Genomic DNA, 27,947 nt, shown 5'->3' with positions numbered 1-27,947 from the left:
AGATTGCAGTTTTTCGGCAATATTTGTGATTTTGGGATCTAATGCAAATTTCAAAGTACACTTTCGTTTTCCAATACTTAATCATGATGTTTAATCTAGGTCGTTCGCGAACAGAGTTTAAGGGAACTGCACACTTTAACAGTCATGTTACTTGAAAAAGAAATTCATCAGGAGCGAAACTTTCCTGTCAACGACAATGATTTATTTGTACATACAATTCTTGTCAAGGAACTAACCGTACACTTACAGTTAACGCAGTTTGTTTCGTAAATAGGAGTCATTCGCACTATGACAACTTCGTGATTACGCAAAGACCCGTCATCGACCCTATTTATTCATGCCGCTCTCTGATTGGTCACCTATTTCCGTAATGAAAGGGGATTTCCCGTTGAAAACAAACAGCACGTGACCCCGACCATCGTGTTTACGTCATCAGAGGAGTCGATTGCCTACGCATGCGGAGTTGGGATTACCAAGCCATCTAACGGTGAAGATTTGTTTAATCATTTGTGTAATCCTATGCCTTGATGGAGTAACAAGCACTTGCCGTTTTCAGTGGAGCAATCTAGGATAAGAGGCGCGTGCAAGTGAGGACATACTTGCCACGCCCACTGTTCAGGAAAGGGGAATATTTGCAGTATCGCTCATAAGACAAAATGAGGTCAAAATGACTGGTAACTCGCTACGCTTAGATGAATAACCGTACCCTCTCGGAAAGGGCAGTGACTCATGAACCAAACCCGGAAATACACTCGATGTTGAAAGATAGGATCACAGGGGAATAATCGTATTGATCGAAGTTTGGAAGAAAATTGGATAACCCCCTAGCAGTTATCGCGATAAGGATAATGTCGAAAGATCGTTCACCTCCAAAACCCGGATATTATCACACCGAACTTGTAAATACCCTTTGGGAAGTACCCAACAAATACAAAAAGCTCAACCCAATCGGCACGGGAGCTTACGGACAAGTTTGGTGAGTGTATCTTCAGCGTGTGTATTGTTTACAGATTAACAGACCTTGACAGTAAGATTCAAGGACGGTGCAAATTAATTTAAAACTTTTCAGACATCATTTTAAGCTGTGATGTGTGTAACCACTAGGACTGTCTTCAGTGATATTATATTTACGATTTTGTCTTTTTATGCTTTGATTAACAGTTTATGTAATCTTAGAAAAAACACGAAAGTTGTTTGAGGTTATATTAACCAAAGTGTTTCATTGGCATTGTCATGAAGTATTCTTCTAAACATCACTTATATTTCATATATATGTGTATATGTGTTGTACTTACATACTAGTAAAATCAAGAGCATTAGATTAACATAAAGAAGAGCATTTTAGTTCTCTGACTACTCAGTGACGGGTTATTTAAGGGTGACAGGGTGGCTGGGTGGGATTGGATTAGGGGTTTTAATAAAATATGACACATTGAAAGAGGGGTGTGATAAGTGAATGGTTATATATTATTATTACAGGGGGTGTTAATGTGTTTTCATGTTATAACAAAAGGGGGTAGGGGGGTAGACAGCCAAATCTTACACAGTCTTGAGACCCTCCCTCTAACCTGAACCCCATACTAAATGACCAGTTCCTGTTTGAGAGGAAGTTTAGAAGTTGTAAAGATGAAGGAAAACCAAGTTCTATGGATAGTCAACTTCTTTATTGCAATGAGTGCGACGTTTCGGTGTAGATACTTAACACCGTTATCAAGCAAGTGTTAGTACCTACGCCGAAACGTCACACTCATTGCAATAAAGAAGTTGACTATCCATAGAACTTGGTTTTCCTTGACAGTTCCTTACAAATTTTCTTCTTCCATGTCCAGTAGAGAATATGCATTTGTTTAGAATGACAAATGCCTTGTATACTACTCATGTAATGTCAGCAGATGCTGAGGATTTTGCAACTATTTATTTTTTTCCTTTGAGGCCATCAATCATTTATCATTTTCATGAGCAAGAATAGTTAAAATGCAAACCTGAAGACATATTTTGCCTAAAGCTCTTTCAGTGATCAGTGTACATTAAACATTAAATGTTGATGGTTGTGATTCTCACAAAGTATGAACATTTGGTAGAACTATTTACATGGTGTTATTTCATTGACTACAGTAAGGAGGGAACCCATATGATGATATCATTCCTCTGAAATCACTTGAAGACAATGAGATAATGTGAAGCAGTGCATTTGGTAGCTTGGTAGCAAGATGGGGGTAAAATAAAGTATTATGAATTTATTTTAAAAATGTGAGCTGGGCCTGTACAACGTCACCTCTCAGGTCCGTTTTGTCATCAGGATGTTGCCACTTGATGAGCAATTGTTTTGCTGCTGAGTGATTGAAAAAATGCTTTTGTCAGCCTTCAACAATATGTCAGCTGACAGTCAGCTAACCGAGTCAGAACAGAAGCTACTGGTTTTACTGCATGAGTGTGTGAGAATGGTTTTACGTCGCTTTTAGCAATAATCTTGCAATATCATGGCGGGAGATACCAGGAATGGGCTTCACACATTGTACCCAAATGGGAAATCGAACCCAGGTCTTCAGCGTGACGAGCAAACACTTTGACCACTAGGCTACCCCACCACCCTTTAGTGCATGAGCAACAATGGATGCTAAGGGTACCATGACAAATATCATGTGCTAGAAATCTTCACAAATGTACAAATTCCCAAATTGGAATAAAATATTTCCCAAGTCATACTGTTATGTTTAAAATTAATGTTACAGCTTATTAGATATGACTTGATTTCAACACAAATATGGAGGAATGAAATATTATGTAATATTCATGCTAGGATATGTATTAACTGGATTGAACTGATTTCGTGTTTGCTGTTGATATTGCTATGGTAACAGAGAATGATGCATACCAGTAGACATCCATGCATGATTTTCTCTGCACCTCAAAGGTATTTCAGATGTTTCCTTATTCAAACTTCATGCACAAAAGCTATTTTGAAACTCTCTTTTCTCTTGACAGGCAAAGTTTCGGAGTATAATAAATTAATATAGAGATGACATCATCAGTGACAAAGATTCAAAAGGGCTCCTTTGTGAAGAGATCTAGCAACTATTCATTGGAAACATGTCCAAACATGTATATATAAGGTTCAAAACCCAGCTGAAGGTTCTAGGTTTGTTGTCCCTGGTTTAGTCATGGCTTGTACATTTATTTACTGTTCTGTCCAGAACTTGTGTCATCTGGTAATGTAGTGAATCACAAGAATTTGAACACAATCCCAGGACCACGTTATTTTCCCTTCCACCCAGCCCTTCCTGCAATTCGAAAACCCCAAAAGAACCAAATCTAGACTGCATGTTATTCCGAGACTAAGTATTAGACTTTTTAGGGGTTATTATATATGGTGGTGTTTATGTCCTTTGTAACCTCATATCAACCTAGCGGTGAGGTAGCCTAGTGGTTAAAGCGTTCGCTCGTCACGCCAAAGACCCGGGTTCGATTCCCCACATGGGTACAATGTGTGAAGCCTATTTCTGGTGTCCCCCGCCGTGATATTGCTGGAATATTGCTAAAAGCGGCGTAAAACCAAACCTCACTCACTCACTCACTCACTCTCTAGAAATACATTTTGCTCTTGTTTGGAAGATATTGTCTTGGGAATGCTGTTAAAGCAGATAAGCAGACAACACACTAAGGGAAATTAACCCCAATTTTTTACCACCTAACATTGTTTGCAGATTTAAACTGCACTGATAATTCTTATCTGAGTTGACAGCTGGTGTAATATGGGTCTGGTTAATGCAAAGCCAGTGATATAACTGTCTCCATGTTTGCTGAGTTGTACATGCAGTATGCTTTATTTCATTCATAGGTATGTGATAAGAAATAGAAACTTCCTTAATAATAAACTATGGTCACTGTCAGTCATTGTCCTTTGTATTGGGAAATACAGGGAAATCAGTCAATAAGTAATAATGTCAATGGAATCAAATTCAAACCCATGGTCATCAGATCCTGCTTAAGCTAAGGGAGGCAGCTGTGAACGTAGGATCAAAGTGGACCTGTTCCACAACACAGTCCAAGGCAGAAGACATAGATAACATGTTATTCAATTTCAAGTTTGAACTAGAGATAGTAGAGATGTTAGCTGATAAAGAATCCAAAGGTGATATTCACAATGGTCATGCGTGATCTACATACCTATACATGATATTTACATCAATTGTTGGCGCACCTCTGACTTAAGAAATCCATGTCATTCGTGTGTGTGGGTGGGTATTTCATACCTTTTGTCTGATATTCCGAAATATCAGATTGTATTACAAGCTATTGTATTGCCCAAGCTATCACAACATTATGTTATCACTAGCCACGGTTGCAGTTGCGATACTCTGGTGAATCAGCGTTACAATATCAATGAACATTAACTAACAAGATGTACTGGTTCAAGTTACGAACAAGATGGATTTCATCTCCGGAAGTCTATGAGTATGAAATGCAGTCAACTGAACATGATAATAATTCACTTGCCAGAGATAATTGTTATGAAATATAGTTTGTTTTTGACCAACATCACCATGAAGAAAAACAAAATCGTAAACAAAATGCTTTGACCACGTTGCTGCCTAAGGGACCGTTCATAATTTATAGGGGGTGATGATGATTTGAACGGGGGTCACCCACTTTGTTCTGGAGAGGTATGGGGGGTTCATCAATTTTGTACATGTTTCTAGTGGGGTCAGCAATTTTGTACATAAAAATATTTTAAAATTATGCTTAAAAAATATTGGAAGGGGGAGGGGGTCATTGATTTTGTACATGACATGCACGGGGGTCACTTTCTTTGTACATAAATTATAGGGGGGTCATTCACATTGTACGTGCTTCTCCATAAAAATCATCATCACCCCCCTGGCCATAAATTATGAACGGTCCCTAACCAAACTTATTAGGAAAAACATGGTTTACAGATTCCTCTGACCTAAATAAATGTAAACTGGTAAAATATATAGCTGGAAAGCATTATTTATTTATTTCATGAACTTTGCTGTGTTAACAGTGAACCAATTTGTGTGTACTGTAAACTTGATTAGCATGACGAGGTTAACTTCTACTGCTCATATGATAACATTATCCATTAAGAAAAAAAACCTCTATAAAATATATTTATTTAATATGTTTTCCTTGGGACCTGATTTGATAAAACATTCCCTGCACAAAAAATGTTCTTCAACAAAGGTTTGAAAGAAACTGACTTCAACACATGCCAAAGACAGGGTAAAATGCCTTGAACAATGCTCACAGGAAGAATCTTTTAAATTAATATATATGGAACTTTGACATTGTAAGTTATACAGAGATGCCAACCCATACGATTTTATCGTATTCGTTACGAAACAACAACAAACAATACGCAACTACGATAGCAGTAAAATCATACGGATTTTTAAAAAAATACATTAAATTAAATTATCAAGTAGCATACGTACCAGGCACAATCAATTTCAACCACATTTTATTCAGTATCAGGCTATATGTAGATACTGACTACTGATAACAAGATTTTAGAATATCTATATATTTTTTAAATTAAATATGAACATTCTTTGGAAAAGTTAATACTAATTTTGGCCCCAAAAATACTAATTATTGCATCAGTTTTTGACAAAAATACTAACTGGGCTAAATTAGGGTTGGCATCTCTGGTTATAATTCTATCCTCCTTTGAACTCAGTTTGAACTCTTCCCCCTTCACTGATGTCAGAGTCCTCTTCCACAGGAGGCTGCACAGGAACGGGATGTTTGTGCATCCTCTTACTTCACTGAATCACCCTTTGTGTTGACAACCATTGACTTCAGAAAGGAAAAACATAGGATTCAGTTATTTAAAGTTGTTCCCGAAGTTCACAAACAACACAAGGATATCTGGACATGTTATTTTTTCCTTCTTATGCCATGACAGAAAATGTACGAAGTATAATGCAGAAAAAAATAACTTTCTTCGTGTACTTTTTATTCTGAAAGATATGAAACAGCTTTAAGTATTATAGGGGACATGGAGTGAGTTTAGTTTTACACCGCACTCAGCAATATTCCAGCTATATGGCGGCAGTCTGTAAATAATCGAGTCTGGACCAGACAATCCAGTGATCAACAGCATGAGCATCGATCTGTGCAATTGGGAACCGATGACATGTGTCAATCAAGTCAGAGAGCCTGACCACCCGATCCCGTAAGTCGCCTCTTACGACAAGCATAGTCGCCTTTTGTGGCATTTAGCATTTAGCATGGGTTGCTGAAGACCTGTTCTACCCCGGATCTTCACGGGTCATAGGGGACATGGAGGAGAAGTTGTCGGAGGTGTAGCAGTTTTCTTTGCAGTGTTGCATACCTTTTTGACACAATCCTATGATTGTGTTTGAATGTGTTTTTCACTCACATGGTTCATTGTTTGTCAGTACAAATCATATCAATCAAACTGTACAGTATGTGACTTAAGTTAGATACTGTTCATAGAAGCCTTAAGACCAACTCTGAGATACCACAGTTCAGTGAGAGTTGTAGCCCTTACTTGTGCTAGGATATAGTGTTTGTGATTTTGATTGGTCACGAGTCAGTATCTTACCCAGGCTCATAGGATTCATCAGTACTTTTGTCACTTAGAGCTGTCTCCCACATTAAAATGACCAGCGGTATTTACCTGTAAATATTACTGCTCAACATAGTCAAAGGATTACCCAGATCTTCATGGGTGTTACAATGGAGTACAGATTATACTTTCCTAAGCTAAATGATTTGGGTCTGTAAATACTCGAGTCTGGACCAGACAATTGATCGATGCAATTGGGATACTATGACACATGTCATCCATAGATCAATGCTCATCATGTTAATCACTGGATTGTCTGGCCCAGACTTCATTTTTTACAGGCCTCCACCATATAGCTCACATCTTGCAGAGTGCATTATTAAAACAAACAAAATGTGTCAAGCAAGACAGCAAACCTGACCAGCTGATTCCGTTAGTCGCCTCTTATGACAAGCATTAGACCATTTCTAAAGACCATCTCTTCATTTGTGATGCAAAGTTGTATACAAGTGAAGATCCAGATTAGAACTGATCTTCAGCAACCTATGCTTGTCGGAAGAGGCGACTAACGGGATCAGGCAGTGAAAGTAGTTGACTTGGTTGACACATATTCTGGTATCCCAACTGCTTATGATGTTAATTGCTGGATTGTCTGGTTAAGACTCAACTATTTACAGACTACCGCCATATACCTGGAATATGTCTGAGCGCGTGAGTGACCGAGGACACCAGAAATGGGCACCAGAAATGGGCGTCACTCATTGTACACATTGTGTGGAGAATGGAACCCAGGGGCTTTGGCGTGATGAGCGAACACTTTAACCACTAACATATGTTATATTTGGGATTACACTTTCTTAGTAAAGAACAGATTCCAGTCCTTTTTGGGTTGAGTCCCATCCGGGATTCGAACCAACACCCTCAGAGTCAGGCATCTATTCGCCAGCACACTTTAACCACTAGGCTACCTAGACTAACAACTAGTCTCTGAATGAACATATTTTACAGAAAATACAAGTTCGTAGTAAAAAAATAAATATAATGAAAAGGAGCCTGAAGATGTGGAAATCTAGACTTGCCACATTTTCTAGATTTGAGTGGGCTTTCTTGGATATGTTTGCTTCAGATGGTCACAGGTGGTGGAATTGGGTTTAACGTCGTGCTTGAGAATATTTCGCTCATATGATGACGTTCATGCATATGTATGTACGGCTGCTTTAGCCCAGATTTAAGCTTTATAGGGCTTGCTCACTGAGATACCATGCCGCAGTGAAGCATGAATACCCCACTCAGACACATTATACTGACTCCAAGCCGACCAGTCCTTGTTGTACCCATTAATGTCGAGCGCCAGGCAGGGACCAACAAGTACCATACCACGTCTTTTGGGTATGACGCGGTCAGGGATCGAACTCGTGACCTTCCGCTCTCCGGGCGGACGCTCTAGCTACTACACCACGGAGGCGGTCTGTTTGCTTCAGGGTCTGTATGACAGACTATAGGCTACCCCACAGACCCAGAATGCTGCAATATTAACATCACCATGTATTTGCAGAGTATTCCAGGAATGTGGCGAAGCCTTTCTCCCACCACCTCCTGCTGGAGGTAAACACAAATAAATCAGCCTGGATGGTACAGTGCTGTTGCCCTGATTGTCCCGCCATTAATATCTCCTCCTTAGCATGGATGTAAGCTGTCAAGTGTTTACACACTTATAGACAAGGATTTCAGTGTTGGAGGAAAACTTGTCCCTTTTGCTGAGATGAGAGATAATTCTTTGTGGAAAACATGGAAACTGTTTGGTATTTTGAAGTTTTCACATATAAACACACTTATCATGATGAATTATACTCCTTAACACAGTACAGAGTGGTCATAAATGTTATCTGTGTTCATCAGTAATTGTCCTCCTGTCATTAAAGTGTACTGAAAATGTGCACAGATGCAATGTTGACATCTTCTCTGGTTTTATTCTCATTTCTGCATCTGTCTAGACACTGTAATTGGTGAAATGCACAATGCCATTTTAGAAAGTGGTCAAATGTAACATATGTTATGTTTGGGATTACACTTTCTTACTAAGAAAGTGTACGAAGAAAGTGTAATCCCAAATATGTTACTGTAATTAGTGCCGTAAGTGCAACTGAGATCTCGCCTGTACTTTCACTGGAGATCTCGTCTGTACAGTAACTTTCACTGGAGATCTGTACTTTCACTTGATGTCTTGTCTGTACTTTCACTGGAGATCTCGTCTGCACTTTCACTGTAGTGGTTCAATAAGCACGATAAGAAAATACATAGAGATTGAGATTAGCTGGATTGAGATTACCAGATGTTGCTTTTTACTGCTTCTTCAAAATTTACAAAGTGCAAATCATGTCTGTCAGTTGATGGCACCATGGCCAAAGCTAGAAAACAGTGCAAATGAGTGAGTGAGTGAGTGGGTGGGTTAACAACACCACTTAAGCAATATTCCATTATTGGCGGGGGACACCAGAAACAGGCTGGACGCATTGTACCCATATGGAGAATGGAACCCAGGTCTTTGGGGTGACATTAGGCTACCCCACCGCCCAGCTACAGTATTTAGTCAATACAATGTTCAAAAAGTCTTCAAGGGTTTTGTTCGCAGCTGTTTAGCATGTCATCTGTACAAGACTATGGTGATTAAATTGGAATAATGTTACAAGAATATTTTTGTGACTGTTTAAGTGATAAACCCTTGTTTGTTGATTATTTCAGTTCTGCTTCTGTTACCACAACCATCAAGCAGGTGGCCATCAAGAAATTAGCTCGTCCATTCCAAACGGAGACTCATGCTAAACGTGCCTACAGGGAAATACGGATGCTCAGGCACTTTCATCATGAAAATGTAAGTGTAACAATAAGCCTTTCTTTCATGTCATGATCACTTAGACCAGAATAACATTTCCAGGTTGTTTTTGCCATAAATCACGTTAACCTTGTATTTGTGAAAAGGTTCAGGTGTGTTTTCCATCATTTTTTTGCATTGGATTTTTTTATAGGATTTTATGTCAAGAGTTTTATCGGGATTTCAGCCTTCACATGTTTGTGACCTGCGCCCTTGTAAATTGACCATGGAAGTGTAGAGGAGAACAAATTCTTATCAACCTGACTGATGGATGATAGCTTTACAGGGACATTTATAATTCTGGGGCGACTGGGGAAAATATAATATAAAAATATTCAAGACATAAATTTACAATTTTATCTAAGGCATACTTATATAACATATGTTATATTTGGGATTACACTTTCTTTGTAAAGTACAGGGGTGGTGGGGTAGCCTAGTGGTTAAAGCGTTGGCTCGTCACGCCGGAGACCCGGGTTCGAATCCCCACATGGGTACAATGTGTCAAGCCCATTTCTGGTGTCCCCCGCCGTGATGTTGCTGGAATATTGCTAAAAGCGGCGTAAAACCAAACTCAGTCAGTTGTAAAGTACATATTCTACTACTTTTGTTGGGTTGAGTCCCATCCGGGATTCGAACCCACACACCTAATTGCCAGCACACAAAGTCGACGCCTAGACCGCTCAGCCACTGTGGTACCACGAATCCCGGATGGGACTCAACCCAACAAAAGTACTACAATCTGTACTTTACAAAGAAAGTGTAATCCCAAATATTAACATATATGTTACATTTGACCACTTTCTAAATGGCATTGTGTATTTCATAAGGCATACTTGTTTCCAGCAGTATAAAATACTTTTTTCAAATTTTCACAATAGATTGAAATAAACATAGAGCATGACCAGCAAATAATACTGGTAATTATGGTATGAACCAGAGGCAATGAATTCTTCTGTATATTCTGTGAAACATTCATCTTATAAAAACACTCTCTTCCCAGTCACCAAAACCCACCCCTTATAGAACAATGGTACAAGCATGTGAAAGCATCTTTCTTTCTGCCAAAAGTGTAAATAATTATTTAATTAATGTTTGCAGTATTATGAAAGTGATCTGGAATAACACAAAGAATTATTCAGTATGGTCAATTTGTAGTACATATAATTGGAGCACCAGGAATTAAAAAACTTTGGTCATGTGAATTAGCAGCCAAAACTATAGCATTAAAAATTAATGGAAAGAGACCATTGATTGGCCTGTTGGGACTTGGCGCTCATGTAATTTCCATGAAATCAAATGAACTTTGCGTGAACTACCAATAAAGCTATCCCTGTACATGGAATCAAGATGGCTGTTGTTCTCACCTGCTGAGGGAGTTCTCTCCTTGTTTCAGATAATATCTCTAGTGGATTTGTTCACTCCAGATCAGACGTATGACAAGTTTGGCGATGTGTAAGTAGAACAAATGCAACAGAGATTTATGAATATTTTTTTTTATAGCAAATACATATTTCATAGTGCCACAAGCCATGAAGATCCGGGTTAGAACTGGTTTTCAGCAAGCCATGCTTGTCGCAAGAGGCGACTAACGGGATTGGGTGGTCAGGCTCGCTGACTTGGTTGACACATGTGTGTCGTATCCCAATTGTGTAGATCGAGGCTCATACTGTTGATCACTGGATTGTCTGGTCCAGACTCAGTCATTTACAGGCCGCTGCCATATAGCTGGAATATTGCTGAATGCGGTGTTTAACAACAAACAACACATGTCAACCAAGTCAGCATGATTTAGCCTGACCAGCTGATTCTGTTAGTCACCTCTTATGAAAAGCATGGGTTTCTGAAGACCATTTCACATGACAAGTCATGTTGTCAAAACCAAACGGGAGTTGTCATACCAATAAATAGAAGTCTCCTCTCAGTTGGAAGTGTTCGTGTCCTAAGTGTAGACATAGCGAGTCAGGAGGTCAGGCCTAGTATCTTAGTTTACTGTATGTGAGTGAGTGAGTGAGTTCAGTTTTATGCCGCTTTTTAACAATATTCCAGCTATATCACGGCGGGGGACACCAGAAATGGGCTTCACACATTGTACCCATATGGGGAATCGAACCCGGGTCTTCGGCGTGATGAGCGAACGCTTTAACCACTATGCTACCCCGTCGCCCCAGTTTACTGTATGCTGCTTGATGACATTGATTGTTGCTCCTAATATCAATCACCAGAATGTCTGGTCCAGACTTCATGTATTAGCAGTCATTATCTAACTGGAATATTGCTGAGTTGGGGTTGCAAACATTTATACGAATATTTCATGACGAATTAACATCCATGTTGAATGTACTGGAGGGTACTGTTGTGTCTGCAGCTACTTGGTGTTGCCTTATATGGACACGGACCTGCACGAGATCCTCAAGCTGCAGTCTCTGTCTAACGACCACATACAGTTCATGCTGTACCAGATTCTCAGGGGACTTAAGGTGAGCTACTTTCAGTAATCTCAGTATGATGCAGTTATGTCCCTTAGTCATGTAAGGATCTACTGATCATAGATTTTAATTTTATGATTATGATCCATGCTTTAGGATTTCACTGATGTTGGACATGTCACTTTGGGCTCTGCTCCCTCGACCAGCTGACATGTTATCGGTTTGAAGTACTGTTCAAAGTGATAATGAACCAACATTCTCTATGTCACAACCCCCCCCCAAACATCATGTGCTTGGTAATTGCCATAATTAGCGCAACAGAAATAGCCAATTATCTATACCACCATAGCTTCTCACATTACTATTTTCATCTCTTGTAGTATGAACACTTCCCCGAGGTTTTGGTAGAGAATGTAAAACCTAGGGAGAGAATGTAAAACCTAGGGAGGAGGTTCCTCCTCCCTAGGTTTTACATTCTCTACCAAAACCTCGGGGAAGTGTTTTCCCTAACATATAAACTGTCAATGATGGATAATTATAATGTAGATGATCATTTAATGAAGCTACATAACAATAACTGAAGTGCAAGTAAAATCAATTAATGCCAGTAACTATAAATAGATAATTCAACCCCAACATCTTTGTTGGCTTGGTGGCCATGAGGTAGAGCATCTGCTTATTAACCTGATAGATGCAGTTCTAATCCTGTTTGGGAAAATATTTGCACTTTGAAATTGATCTTGGACACTATTTTTGAAATTGATTTCAAACACTCATATATCATTTGAATGTTGATGTTCATATAGAGTTAGGATTAATAAAACCTGGGAAGAGGTCTTACTTAAAAAAGTAAAACCTGGGAAGAGGTCTTACTTAAAAAAGTAAAACCTGGGAAGAGGTCTTACTTACAAAAAGTAAAACCTGGGAAGAGGTCTTACTTAAAAAAAGTAAAACCTGGGAAGAGGTCTTACTTACAAAAGTAAAACCTGGGAAGAGGTCTTACTTAAAAAAGTAAAACCTGGGAAGAGGTCTTACTTAAAAAAGTAAAACCTGGGAAGAGGTCTTACTTACTAAAAGTAAAACCTGGGAAGAGGTCTTACTTAAAAAAGTAAAACCTGGGAAGAGGTCTTACTTAAAAAAGTAAAACCTGGGAAGAGGTCTTACTTACTAAAAGTAAAACCTGGGAAGAGGTCTTACTTACAAAAAGTAAAACCTGGGAAGAGGTCTTACTTACAAAAAGTAAAACCTGGGAAGAGGTCTTACTTACAAAAAGTAAAACCTGGGAAGAGGTCTTACTTACAAAAGTAAAACCTGAGAGCAAACAAAAACCTCAAATGCGGTTATTCCAGGAAAAGAAGAGATGCTGATTATATAGTGAGAAGCACCCTTGAGGTTTATATTCACCAACTAAGCACAGAATTTCTCTCCTTTATCTGCTTGAAATCAACAACACGTGACTTCTGAAACTAATCAGTCAACTTTCAAATTTGTGTTATTTTAAAAATTTGAAATGAGCAATTGATACATTTCTAGATTAGCTAATTAAAGATTGTATTGGCAAGTAAAACGTTTTCCTGTGTAGTAAGAATAGAAGAAGGGGAAAATATTTATGGTAGACATTTCCAGGTGTATATCAGTTGAGGACTATTGGTATTGTCGTTCAGTCATAACAAACAAGGTAATAAGAGTGGTCAGGTATATATTGTAATATATATATATATATATATATATATATATATATATATATATATATATCTATATATATCTATATCTATATATATATATATATATATATCTATATATATATATATATTACATATTATGTAATCGAGGATAATTCATGAAGTAATGACATGTATCTTTCCCCAACTATTCTGTTTGTTTTCATCAGTATGTTTATTTTTGGGGTAACATTTTGGACTTTGTTTATATTTGCAGTACATTCACTCGGCTGGCATCATTCACAGAGTAAGTGTCCAGTTTGCTGATGATGGAGAACTTTCTACCTTCTCACAACCTCTTCTGAAAAGCATGTAGTCACAATACTTGAAATGACACATTTGTTTAAAATAGAGGCGGTGGGGTAGCTTAGTGGTTAAAGTGTTTGCTATTGGCTCTTTAAAGGATAGAATGATTATAAATCCATGTGCTTAGTATTCAGTACAATTTAGAACAAGGCTATTACTTTACTAAGAAAGTGTTATCCCAAATATAACATATGTTACAAGGCTATTACTACCTCAGGCGGCCATGATAGACTAAATCACACCTATGCTGTTTACAAAATATCTTGTTTTATATCAGTGATTTAATTAGAATGTAACATTCTTGTACAGTAGTTGTGTCCCCTTGTTCAATGTTACTTTTTTGTACGCAATTTACATGTTGATATTGCAGCAAGAAATTGTAATAGTCACTTTTTCTTTCAGGATCTTAAGCCCAACAACATAGGTGTAAATCAAAACTCAGACATTAAGGTGAGGTATGAATGTGACAGTTATGCCATGAATGTCATGGTCATGTAAAGACATTCAATATAATATTTGACATACCATTAGGCCAGACCAATTTTATTTCTTGTTTTATGGATTCGCCGGCTGTATTTTTTCAAGAATCAGAAAAAATATATAAATTAATTTTCCCCGCTCAAAAAATAAAATCCATATGTTTTTATTAGCCAAAAATGTAAACTTACAAGAAGTCCATAAAACAAGAAATAAAATTTGCTTTGGCCTTAACTATGGTAGATAAATATTTCAGTGAGCTTTTAATTATTAATTTTAACAAAATATTTTTGTTATATTGTTTTCAAATCAATGGTTAATTTTTGTGTTCTGTAGATTTTAGATTTTGGGTTAGCTCGGTCGAGTGCTGAGGAGATGACTGGGTATGTTGTGTGCCGCTGGTACCGAGCCCCCGAGATTATGCTCAACTGGATGCACTATAATCAGAAAGGTATTTACCGGAATACGTAGACATGAGTATGGCAGATATTGACAGACAAGCAAAAAGATATTTTGCCATTGCTATAAAGTAAAACTTGTTCTGCATTACAGGAAGAATGACAACATTAGACAGTTATTTCAGTATTTGTATCCCCCGTAGCGGGTTTTTAGAATGGACTCCATCCGGGTCCGTCCGTCCGTCGTCAAGTAACATTTGTCTTTTCCGGAGCAGAACTCTAAAAGCATTCAATATTTCTTCACCAAATTTGGCACATACATAGATCTGGTGGTGTACTGGTGCCTTTTGGTAGTTTTGGAATTCTGAATAAAATATTTTTGGCGTTTCCATGGCAACAAGTTTGACTTAGACTGAAATTGGTGGTAGTGCTCTTTTCCGGAGCAGAACTCTAAAAGCATTCAATATTTCTTCACCAAACTTGGCACATACATTGATCTGGTGGTGTACTGGTGCCTTTTGGTAGTTTTGGAATTCTGAATAAAATATTTTTGGCGTTTCCATGGCAACAAGTTTGACTTAGACTGAAATTGGTGGTTGTGTTCTCTTCCGGAGCAGAACTCTAAAACCGTTCACTATTTCTTCACCAAACTTGGCACATAGATTGGTCTGGTGGTGTACTGGTGCCTTTTGGTAGTTTTGGAATTCTTAATAAAATATTTTTGGCGTTTCCATGGCAACAAGTTTGACTGAGACTGAAATTGGTGATAGTGCTCCTTTCAATGCTCTCCTTCCACTTTTCTATGTACACACCTAAATATTTGACATAATCATAACTCTAGACATAATCATGAAGAGTATTTTGCCATTGCGGGGGATATTGATGACTTTGTCTTCTTGTTATATTTGTTAGCAGCTAGACCTTGTGTAGAAATACTAAATAATAATACTAAACCCTCGAGTTGTCCCCACTCCGAACTTGTATGTTGGCATTTATTGCAATATATATTTGTCTTAGTGTAAGCAGACTTTATCTATGGAAGATATTTATGAATATTTCTTTCTCAATATCTAAGATCACCTTGTGTTGATTTGAGGTTAGAATAGGTTCACAGTAACCCATGCATATTTTAAGTGGCCAAAAAATGGTGGTCAGACCCAATGATTTGGTTGATCATGTATTGTCAGTGGTCCAGACTTATTATGAGGCCATATATAAATATTTACAAGCTGCCGTCATTTAGCTGGAATATTGCTGAGTGCTGTTATGATCAACAGTGACAATACATCTGAATTCACTGAAGTGATATGACTAATTATTTAGCCTGCTACACATACTAACCTCTTCTTTATGCGTTTTCTTTAAGAAGTATTTTTTCTGACATTGCTCAGCATTATGTAAGTGCCTGTGGCCACTACAATGGTTTTGCTTCTTCTGTTGACAGTGGACATCTGGTCTGTTGGGTGCATCCTGGCTGAAATGATCACAGGAAAACCCCTGTTTAAGGGCTCAGACCGTATCCTTGTATCTGTGGTATGTCCTTGTGACCAGGGCAGTGCATTAATAGGGTTAGTTTGCAACTTACAGCCATACAAACAGATCTGAAAAGTTCACAAGCAGATGGGCATGCTAAATAGGTCACAAGCAGACGGGCAGGTTAAATAGGTCACAAGCAGACAAGCAGGTTAAACAGGTCACAAGCAATTAAACAGGTACACTATAAGTACACTGGGCAGGTCACAAGCAGACAAGTAGCTATATATGCTCTACCCTGGTGACAAGCAGAAGGGCACAAGATATATGTACTCCTCAGGTCACAAGCAGAAAGGCAAAAGATACACACATGCTTTATGTTTACATGTGAAGTTCCAAGCTGACAGGCACACTAGGGGAACTATTCATATGGTCAGAAGCAGTCAGAGTCACTATTAATGAACTATTCTTGAGGCCACAAGCAGACAAACCCATTATTAATGAATTATTAAAAAGTCACAATCAGACAAGCATTGTGTGAATGAAGTCACCAGTATTACAATCGCACACAAGAGAATTGCAATTCAGTTTCCATCACTGATTGTACAGACGTATTGTTATCTCCTTGACTGTTACATCAGATATTGACCAGTTGAACAGGATACTGCAGCTGACCGGGACACCCAGTGAAGAGTTCATTGAGAAGATGGTCAGTGGGGATGTAAGTAATCATGACGTCTAGGAAGTCCCCTGCTTAGTCTGCCATGCATGTTGAAAGAGCAGGTGTTGGTTAAAGTGGTTGAGAAAGACTAGAGAAGAGATTGTTGCATTGCATCAAAAACCGAAATCCTTTTCTTCTTGCATCCATGATTCACTTCCAGTTGGTATTTTAAATGCTTTTATTTGATATAACGAGGATGACAATCATCTTTCATTGATACATCAGAGGTATGTTCAAGAAAGCAACAACAAATGAACACAGTCGAGAAAATACATAAAAATACGACCTTGAACTTGTCTCTGATAAGTGAAAAGCCTTTCTGCTGTTTTAGTGCTGGGATTATTAACCATGGAACAAACATTTCATATGATTTTATCTTTTGTTTGTGTGTTGCTAATGCTGCACTCTGCTGTATTCCAGCTACATGATGGCAGCATGTAAATAATCAAGTCTGGAACAGACAATCCCGTTACTGATATGATGAAGATCCGGGGTAGAATAGGTCTTCAACAACCCATGCTTGCCACAAAAGGCAACTATGCTTGTCGTAAGAAGCGACTAAAGGGATCGGGTGGTCAGGCTCGCTGGCTTGGTTGACACATGTCATCGGTTTCCAACTGCGCAGATCAATGCTCATGCTGTTGATCACTGGATTGTCTGGTCCAGACTCGATTATTTACAGACCGCCACCATATAGCTGGAATATTGCTGAGTGTGGCGTAAAACTAAACTCACTCACTCACTATGATGGGCAATGTTTCATGTTGGTGTACAGTGACATGCTATCATCGCACTCAATGACCCCGCCGACCCAAACCATTTAGTTGCCTTGTTTTCCTTTCTTATGACAATATTTATCTTTTTCTTTCTCAAGGCAAGAAGATTCATACGGTCACAACCAAAGTCAAAGAGGAAGAATTTTTCAGAATATTTCCACAAAGCTGATCCTCAAGGTAAATACGTTGCTTCAGTTCATACAATGTTGCTCACAGTTATTGCATTGAAGATACACTACTTCATAAAACTGTGTAAACTCATCAACTGATAGTCAATTTGTCTCCGAATGTTTTTCAGCTGTTGCCCTTCTTGAAAAGATGCTTGACCTTGACCCAGATTCCCGTATAACCATAGAGCAGGCGCTCGCACACCCCTACCTCCGTCAGTTTTACGACCCTGAGGATGAACCATCCTCCCCTCACTTTGACAGTTCATTTGAAGATCTGAAACATGACTGTGAAGGATGGAGAAGTAAGTGGATTTTTTCCTTCCATGCTTCAGCACAGCAGAACTTTGAATAGAGATAGAGGGTAAATTGTTGTCTATAATATCTTTGAAAACTTTGGAATGTGACATAATTGTTTCTAAAGAGAGTATATTTTAACTCACCTTATCCAAGGCTTCATGTGAGTGCATTTCATCGTGCCAAATGTTAACGTCTGTGGAACCACAAGGATTCTGATCAGGAATGTTTCTGGGGATGATCCTGCACTGTTCAGCGTTGGCTTGTTTGTGACCAGTAATGGAGATTAAACCGTTTCTTCTGCCTTTAAGTAAATTAAACTAGAAGTAAATGAAATGTTTGAAGGGCATTTAGAAGTGAAATGCATAAGAAAAGCAAGATTTATGGATGTCAACTTCTTTATTGTGAATAACACTGAATTCACAATGAAGAAGTTAACATCCATAAATCTTGCTTTTCTTAGAAGTACAAGGATTCTGCAGCTGATCAGGAATGTTTCTGTTCAGTGTTGGCTTATTTGTGACCAGTAATTGAGATTAAACAGTTTCTTTCTGCCTTTAGGTAAATTAAACTAGAAGTAAATAGCTTTATTTGAGTGTTCTTAATCTCCAACATTAAAGTTTATATGATGTCCACCCAAAGTCCATTGATTTATGTCCATGCTTGGTATGACATGGTTACTCTGTCTAACATATGTGTTTCAGTTTCTTTCAGATTTTAGTTTTGTATCTTGGTATTTATTGTTTTCCAGGGTGTGTATATGAGGAGATCTGCAAGTTTGGTCACTGAAGTCAAACATATCAGGGGTTTCTGTCTGTTGACATCATACATCAATCAACTGGTGCTCTCTCTACACACTTGGTCATACCACAGCAGATGTCAGGTCACACTGGATACATGGACCCAGTGAAGGAGTGACCTCCATTGTGGTCAGTGATGTAAATACATACTACAGGAAGGTCAGTACATGACACAACAGACTCAAAGACATTAAGTAGTAGCAGCTAAAACATACTACACAGATGTCACTGCAGAAAGGTCATGCCTTCGTAAAGGTCACTGCTGCAAGGTCAAACCACAGTGGAGGTCATTGCAGTAAGGTCAACAACAGTTGAGGTCACTGCTGCAAGGTCAAACCTCAGTGGAGGTCACTGCTGCAAGGTCAAACCACAGAGGAGGTCATTGCAGTAAGGTGAACAACAGTGGAGGTCACTGCTGCAAGGTCAAACCTCAGTGGAGGTCACTGCTGCAAGATCAAACCACAGTGGAGGTCATTGCAGTAAGGTGAATGACAGTGGAGGTCACTGCTGCAAGGTCAAACCACACAGGAGGTCATTGCAGTAAGGTGAACAACAGTGGAGGTCACTGCTGCAAGGTCAAACCACAGTGGAGATCACTGCGGTAAAGCTGAAACCACAGTGGAGGTCATTGCAGCAAGGTCAAACCATGGTGCAGGTGACTGCAGCAAGATCATGTCATATTGCAGTGGAGGTCAACAGTGATTTTGCCAAGAGTACATATTGTTGATAAGCATGGAAATATATGTTATCATAGTTAACAAGCTCTTGACACACGTGATGTTTTTGGAAGGATTGAATCCAGATACACATGAATTAGTTACCAAAGATGGCAGAAAGTAAAGGCTCTTAGATCTTCAGCATAAATGTGTCTTTGGATTCATTTAATCTATTACCTGAGACTACAAAAAACCTTGTTTTTCCAAACAGTCTACTTCCATTTGAACCTCCCAGTTGACATTACAATGAAGCTGTTGGTTGGCCAACTTGGTGTATACAATATTTTATAATATAAATATGATTATAATATTGCAGTATCAGCATTATCTATTTCAGTCAATGAAATACATACATCAGTTCAATTTCCCCTAGAAGAAAAGGTAAACTTTTGAAAGATCAAACGTGCATAAATTATTTAAGCATAACTTACTTACGAGCATTACAACAACTGCTGGCACAATGTTTGATATGTAAAATAAGCGAGTCTGTGATTATGGTAGAATTATCAGGATCTGGGCGAACAGATCAAGCTAAAGCAACCCGTTTTAGCCCATATAGTGCATTATTCGATATGTATACGGTCACACAAACAAGTTGTCAGTATAAAAGATCTATGAGGTATATCTCAGTGAATCATGTATAATCAAACATGGACAGAGACTTCACTCCTTGTGAAAAACTATCCTGCACATTCAGTTCAGTGCTCACAAAATTGCATCTGCTTGTTTAGCTAAATATAAAGAAAGTCCTAAATGACCCCTTCTTTGTACATAGGGACCTACCCGTGAAGGTCCGGGTTAGAATTGATCTTCAGTAATCCATGCTTGTTGTAAGAGACGACTAACGGGATCAGGTGGTCAGGCTCGCTGACTGGTTTGACACATGTCATCGGTTGCCAATTGCGCAGATAGATGCTCATGCTGTTGATCACTGGTCCAGACTCGATAATTTACAGACCGCCGCCATATAGCTGGCATATTGCTGAGTGCAGCGTAAAACTGAACTCACTCATTCACATAGGGACCTGCTGCATGTTCAAGGAGACCTGTAACAATGAGACTTTGTGGATCACAGGACCCCATGAACACACCACTAGTACTCCTGCATTATTATCTTTACTGCATTTGGAAATTCAAACAAAATTACTTTCTGCTGAAATCACTATTGATGTTACAGAATATGTGGATGAGATAAAAAAGGATATTTTTAGTGTTAACCTTGTCCAATGTTATGATTCATTCAAGTTTATTGTCAATGTTTACTTGTATCATGTCCACTTCTTGTCCATGTCATGTGTTCAAACCGCTAACAGCAGCAATCATCCAGCCATCCAATCAGCTTCCTATAACAACAGCAGCAATCATCCAGCCATCCAATCAGCTTCCTGCACTGAGACAATATAATCAAAGTGATGGCACACTGCGAGTGTCCGCACATCCCTGGCAAGGGAAGTAACTCTTGTGTATCAAGAATCATTTCAACAAAAGATTTCTCTCATACCTTTATTACATTCATAAACCATACAATACATTCATGAAAACAGCCATTAAAAAACATGATCTTGAACGGTTTAACCAATCAGACAACGACTACTTGTTAGGGTTCGACAGGACTTACAAAACGTTTTTTTGGATTTTCTCTTCCCTGGTCGCTGACACTGATCTATCAACAAACGAAAATCCGCAATAAACACAGATATTTGACCTGGTTACTATTTCCACGAGACGACATCCTTGAATATTGACAATAATGCTGTTTTCAGCGACTGTTTACTCATTGCTTCCTCCATGTGTATCACTCGGAAGCGGTATGTGCGAATGTTAACTTTTGCAATTTGGTAAGCTGTGTTCTGATTGGTCGGTCCAAAAGGTTAGCTGACGTGACCTTCTACTAGGGTTTGTTAGACTCAGTATAGCAGTGTAACGAATAATACTGAGCCTAAGTTTACTTCGACTGATATACATGTGACGCATCATGAATATTTTACATCCCTATCCTGCAAGCTTGTAATGATGTTATGTCATGGAAGTTTTGTTACATGACAGTATGTAGAAAATGATTATTTTTTCTGATTTGTCTATGAAAGGTGTACTTAGCGATATTATGACAATTTTAGATAATTGTTATTAGGAAATGAACATTACCTCCAAACTTAAGTTGGAATATGAATGTTAAGAGTACATTTTGTTGAACCGATGTTATTAATGCATGGGTTCAGTGGTTATCATGCATAACATGTGCATTCATTGGCATCATAATGCATCAGCTATGTAAGTTTGTCCAGTCATCATATGGATCATGCATCTTTTGTAAATGCATTCTCAGTCATTGTTCATTGTATAGATATCTTCAGTCATTATTACAGTATGAATTATGATCATGCATCGTGTATGTGTTTTCAGGCGTTATTAAGATCATGCATTATATATGCATGTCCAGTCATTTTTAGAATCATGCATTACATATGTTCAGTCATTAAGATCATGCATTAGATATGTGTGTTCAGTCTGTTTTAGGATCATTCATTACATATGTAGGTTTGGTCATGAGGATAATGCATATTCAATGATAATAATAATGCATTATTATATTTATTATGTATATATATAGACACACACACATCATGCATATGTTCAATGTTAATCATGTATGTATTAGTACAAGGATATTCATGCATGATGCATATTATATGTGACATGTTAAAAGTCAATTGGAGGCCAAAGAAAATTACCACCTTATGAGAATACTTTTTGCATATATATTTGATTATTTTTTCTATCAGCGTCATAGTTATTTTTTAGGCATAAACTACCAGTCTTTTCAATATCATCAATTATCGTCCGTAATAAAACACATTGTAGATATTTGGGACACGGAAGAGTCTTGCTTTCAGTTGAAACACATTAATAACGGTGGATGCTCACTGCAAAACAATACTCAGTGGTATGACTTAGAAAACATGATTTCACGTCACTCTGTTGAGCTTTTGTAATACTGCCCTGCTAGTTGTTTAACCTGCATTTATTGTTGAGCTTTTGTGTGTGCACAGTTTGCTATCTCTACACTCTTTTATACTTTTTACACAAGATTTTAGTTTTGTAGAATTTGTTTAATTTTAGAAATATTTAATTTTTCTTCACATGTTTGTGTTCAGAAATGATCATTTGTGTCCTAGCATGAGTCCTGATTAGTTACCGTTCAAGTGCGTGACTGATGTCATTCCTTATTGTACATAATAAACTGTTTGCTAGAAATCAGAGCCAGATGCATTAACTCATTGTATTCATGGATGTAAGTAATGTTTTTTTAGATGTACAAGCTAAGAGAACTCTATGTTGTTACTTCAAAATTATCCAGTAAAATGTGTGGCTAGTATCTCCCAAACAAACAAACATTGTTGTGAGTGAAGATTTGTCTTTAACATGGTCATATATTGGGTGGTACCACTGTGCAATGGCCTCCTTACTTATCATCACTGACTGGGGTCTGTGCATACAATAAAATTATGCCTATATATTGTCAAATGGAAAAGTGAACTGCATTTAGTATTTCATATCAGAGTATGTTTTTGAAGCAAAAGTTATCAATATGAAAACATGTTATTTTCGTTTTAATGCTGTGTTTAAAGTTATTTCTAATATATGTGTATATATATATATATATATATAACTGTTATGCTTTCAGGCACGGTTATGTAAATATTCCAAAAACCTGGGTAATTTTAAGCTATCATATAACAGAGAATACAGTTAGTTTAAATGTTTTGGACATAATATTGGCACCGGTATATATATATGGGAGTTTTGATGGATCAGACAACCATACAGCACATACAACAACCAGTCCATTCTGTACACCATAGTGGCTCAGAGACTCGTGTGAAGTGTCGTAGTATTTAACCAGTGTCTTAGCACCTTAACATCTTTTATAAAATGTTTTGCTGACAGTGTTTCGTGTTTTAGAGATATTTCTGTATGTAAGATTGCCCTATTCCAAGAGCTGCCTCTCATCTTGTCCATCATCCAGCCTTCCCAGAATACCTCAGTCCATCACATGCTCTCTTGCCATGCATGATTCCAAGCAGACCCATGATGAAGGAGACCTTGTGGGAGATTGGTAAACATAGGTCATTGATAAAGGGCTAAAAAGTGGATTGGGTGTCCAAAATGGCTACTTATTATGGATTACAACAGAAAAGGGAACAATAGAGAGACCATTTGAGATAACTCAAGACACTGTGTGGTCTACTTATTTTGCTTAAGAACTGAACATCTGTATAATGATTAAGGAATGAAGGATGATATGTATGATTAGGGGATTGGATGGTTAAAATGGGGATTGGATGGTTAATGTTAAAAATCAGGTAACAGACATCATAGAATGATCAAATAACTGATTAAATGTGCCATTAATTCCATACAATCATGATTATTCATATTTAATTTCACAGCTGATGTTTTGTCTGCCCAGGTGTAATTTTGTACATAAGGCCTTCATGACACCTAGGGCAAGCTTAGTGGAACATAGTTCACTCTTTGTCCCTTGAGATTCTAGATGGCTGTTATTTGCTAGATGGTAGCATCATGTTTGGATGAAGGGAAACTGGAACTATGATGAGCATGGCAACCTTACTATGGTGCTTGACAAACCAGGGCCCCGTTCCTCAAGGTGATATCAGTACAATGGTGACTGTAACTGCCATACTCTAGCACAGGCTTACGACAGTTCTGGCATTTAAATTGCTTTGTGGAACAGGACTCAGAACTACCAACACTGTGAATACTTGGTGCTTATGAACAACACACTGTAGCTATCTCTGTGACACACTGACCAATCTGTGACACTGTGACGCTCTTCTGACACTCTGTGACACACTGGCCAATCTGTTACACTATGACGCTCTTCTGACACTCTGTGACACACTGGCCAATCTGTTACACTATGACGCTCTTCTGACACTCTGTGACACACTTGCCAATCTGTTACACTATGATGCTCTTCTGACACTCTGTGACACGCTGGCCAATCTGTTACACTATGACGCTCTTCTGACGCTCTGTGACACACTGGCCAATCTGTTACACTATGACGCTCTTCTGACACTCTGTGACACACTGACCAATCTGTTACACTATGACGCTCTTCTGACGCTCTGTGACACACTGGACAATCTGTGACTCTGTCACCTTCTTTGAAACACTGGACAATCAATGACTCTGTGTCACTCTTCTGACTCCGTGTCTGTTGACTCTGGCCAATCTGTGACTCTATCACCGTCTTTGACACACTGAACAATCCGTGACTGTCACCCTCTGACTATCTGGCCAGTCTGTGACTATGACATTGTGACACAGCACGACTCACTGGTACTCCATCTTTCTGCCAGTATATAGCTAAGTCCAACACAACTTCCATAGATCAGTGTTTTTATATCTTGTGGTGCAGTAGATGGTGAACTTCCTGCTGTTGAATTGATTGAAATAACAATGTCTGTTTTTGTCCCTAGCATAATATAATTACTATTGAGCAGAAACTACTGTACAACCCCTTAACAGTGGAACTAGGGTGTTACACCATTCTCCATCCTCATCCGTGTCTGGCAGACACCCTCTGCATCATCAGAAAAGCATCTTGTGCATGAGAGAGGCTTACTCTACTCTTGTAGCACATATAACAGTCATGAATCAAGGCTTTAACACTATTTGTTCATAGTAGCTGCATCGGAACAATTTCTACTTGGTCTGCTTTGCTGAACATCAACATTATTAATTAATATTCAACATTTGTTTCCTTCAGTCAAGATATTATCTATAATTGATAATTATATACAAACTCAGCTTTTTGGAAAGTTTGAGTGATTTTGGAGCTAGTCTAGTATCAATGAATAACATTATTAGATTTTAATTTATTTACATATTCAAGTAGTTAATTATGTTGCATTTAGATATGAGTAAATTTATTTAAATCATGTTTGTATTAAATATTTTTGAGTCCTCGCAGTATCTCAGTTTGCTTCCTATGTTCCAATACTAGATTTTAAATGCATGAAAAATATTTTCTGTAAGTTCAGTTACTAGTATACTTGTAATGAGGAAATATAGGTTAATGTTTTTGTAGGACATTGCTTTCTTGTATGGTTTATATCTATTAAGTACTTATGTAAATATATAGGACAATGTCTTTCAGTACAATGTATGGTTATGTTAAACAAAAGTCATAATTACAAAAAATAGTTATCAAATTACTGTGATAAATTGGTTTAGTCAGCATGTTCAGAATAAGAACGAGATATAATTTGTTAGATTTGCCATGAATTGTGGACTCTGTGTGTGTTTGTTCCACCGACGTGTCATATTAATCGAGTACTAGGCTTAGGGCACTTAACTATCCAAGTTTGAATCAATATGTTCACAACACTCTGTGCTGTCAGTGACTTTGAGACACTGTAGTATAATCTGGCAAACATTTATTGTTTTGATCAAGGCTCTCAAGACTTTCAAGGGCCTTGAAAAGATAAAATTATAAAAAAAGTCTTGAAAAGTCTTCAGATTGGACAACCATGCTAAACCCTGTTTAAAGTTTGGTAAAATAAATAAATACATCATAGTTATTGGCTTGAAAATCTTCAAATTGGACAACCATGCTAAACCCTGTTTAAAGTTTGGTAAAATAAATAAATACATCATAGTTATTGGCTTGAAAATCTTCAAATTGGACAACCATGCTAAACACTGTTTAAAGTTTGGTTAAATAAATAAATACATCAAAGTTATTGGTTTTCCAGTTACAGTGTAATAATGTTGTGATCATGTTTACAAAGATTATTTATGAAGTGGATCATAAATCATATAAAGATATTGAATCACAGACATATTTTGAGCGGAATCGATATACAGATGAACCATCATAACTGACAAAAAATTATGTAAATATATTACAAAATCTGTGTTTGAATGCACACTTGGGGCTTACTTCTAGCACATAAAGGTGTGATTATTGCCTTACATATGATGGCCCGAGTGCATGTACAACAGTAATCTGAATCGGAGAATGTTACGGTCAGTGGGATTTGATGTAATCTCGCTGACTGTAACATGAAGGCTGAAAAAAAGTATAGTGTTAAATTTTATCTCACTGCCCCAGCTTTCAAGAACAGCCGCGAACCAAATGCTATTGCCTAGACTGCTCAACTTTCAATAAGGATAATATCACTCTATTTAGATATGCACCTGGGCTATGAGAATCAGTTTTGTATATCATTGAAACATAAAAATATCCCTGTCAAAAAGGAAACTGTATATTAGCACTCGTGTGGGGAAAAGAAAGACATGTGTGATGTTATTATGAAGATAAATATTGAACTTGTTATTTGCTGCAGGAAAATACTGATTCTGTCAGGGAGACAATTTCCCATAATCAGTATCACTGTACAATTCCATCATGTTAAGTGTTCGTGAATTATATGTTTTGCCAACAATACTAGACATAACTTTATGGCTATACAGCATTCTAATTACCTGTTTAATTCTGCACTGCCAGTGTAAAAGATTATTGGATGTCAGCTTATATGTCTTTGTTATCTCAAATTGCTACTGACCCAGGAAGGCGAGACGCGTTTTGTTTAGCAGTTAAATATAAACCATCCATGGTACATCTGTGACCTGATTTTTTTATTAGATTGATGGGGATGTTATTCATTAAGAATGTCTGCTGGCATGTTTAAGAGTATTTCAACTTTTCTAAAATTGATACTTCACAAATGTAAATAAATTAATGTAAATGTCCAGGTGAAAACAAAAGGTGTTCCTTTGTCTTCAACTATGATATACACATGTTAACTACCATCCCCAAATCCTATTTTTATTATTGAGACCTTAACTGTGCAGTTATGTCTAACATAGCAGTTATCCATTTAAATTGTGTTCCACACTCTGGTGTAAATGTTTATCATACCTATCTACCCACCTACCGACCTACCTACTTACCTTAGTATCCAACATCCAGCGACATTCCACTGATGACATCACCATTTTATGATGTCACTGGTGATGTAATAAAGGTATGATGTCATAGCTCAAGAGCATGTGACACAACTCTTTCAAATTGTTGTAAAATAGATATTAATTATTTTTTGCAGAATATAAGAGCTGTTACTTGATAATATGTTTTGGTCCAACATTTTCACATATCAAAAACAGATTGAATTGAAACAATGCCAGTACTCTACAATACCCAAC

General features: G+C 37.8%; 1 protein-coding gene across 8 annotated transcripts; it reads left to right on the top strand.

Annotated features, from left to right (window-relative positions):
- Positions 1-428: 428 nt before the first annotated feature.
- On the top strand, positions 429-20,019 carry LOC124281990 (mitogen-activated protein kinase 14-like). Of its 8 annotated transcripts, none has more exons than XR_006900023.1 (13): positions 429-976; positions 9,299-9,428; positions 10,825-10,883; positions 11,797-11,908; positions 13,796-13,825; positions 14,287-14,334; positions 14,698-14,812; positions 16,204-16,275; positions 16,874-16,953; positions 17,828-17,906; positions 18,028-18,201; positions 18,945-19,248; positions 19,310-20,019. XR_006900023.1 is itself a non-coding variant. In XM_046718000.1 (12 exons), the coding sequence occupies exons 1-12, from the start codon at positions 849-851 to the stop codon at positions 18,980-18,982; spliced, it is 1,065 nt and encodes a 354-aa protein (XP_046573956.1). In that variant the 5' UTR covers positions 429-848; the 3' UTR covers positions 18,983-20,019. The 8 variants fall into 8 exon arrangements, 1 of the variants encoding a protein (XP_046573956.1); XR_006900026.1 differs by having other exon boundaries at positions 18,945-19,279; positions 19,402-20,019; XR_006900022.1 differs by having other exon boundaries at positions 18,945-19,279.
- The last annotated feature ends 7,928 nt before the right edge of the window (positions 20,020-27,947 follow it).

Source organism: Haliotis rubra, unplaced genomic scaffold, assembly GCF_003918875.1.
Source record: "Haliotis rubra isolate DU_JTF1 unplaced genomic scaffold, ASM391887v1 Scf291, whole genome shotgun sequence".
In the NCBI taxonomy this organism is placed as follows: domain Eukaryota; kingdom Metazoa; phylum Mollusca; class Gastropoda; order Lepetellida; family Haliotidae; genus Haliotis; species Haliotis rubra.
The sequence above is the reverse complement of the archived record's forward strand: the minus strand, read 5'-3'. Positions and strand labels throughout refer to the sequence as shown.

What these genes read in the sequence shown, in the direction of transcription:
- LOC124281990 (XM_046718000.1), top strand. Translation starts at nt 849, where the DNA reads ATGTCGAAAGATCGTTCACCTCCAAAACCCGGATATTATCACACCGAA. An exon ending in ATCAAAACTCAGACATTAAG is followed by an intron (nt 14,335 to 14,697) that starts GTGAGGTATGAA and finishes TGTGTTCTGTAG; the next exon opens with ATTTTAGATTTTGGGTTAGC. An exon ending in AGAAGATGGTCAGTGGGGAT is followed by an intron (nt 16,954 to 17,827) that starts GTAAGTAATCAT and finishes TTCTTTCTCAAG; the next exon opens with GCAAGAAGATTCATACGGTC.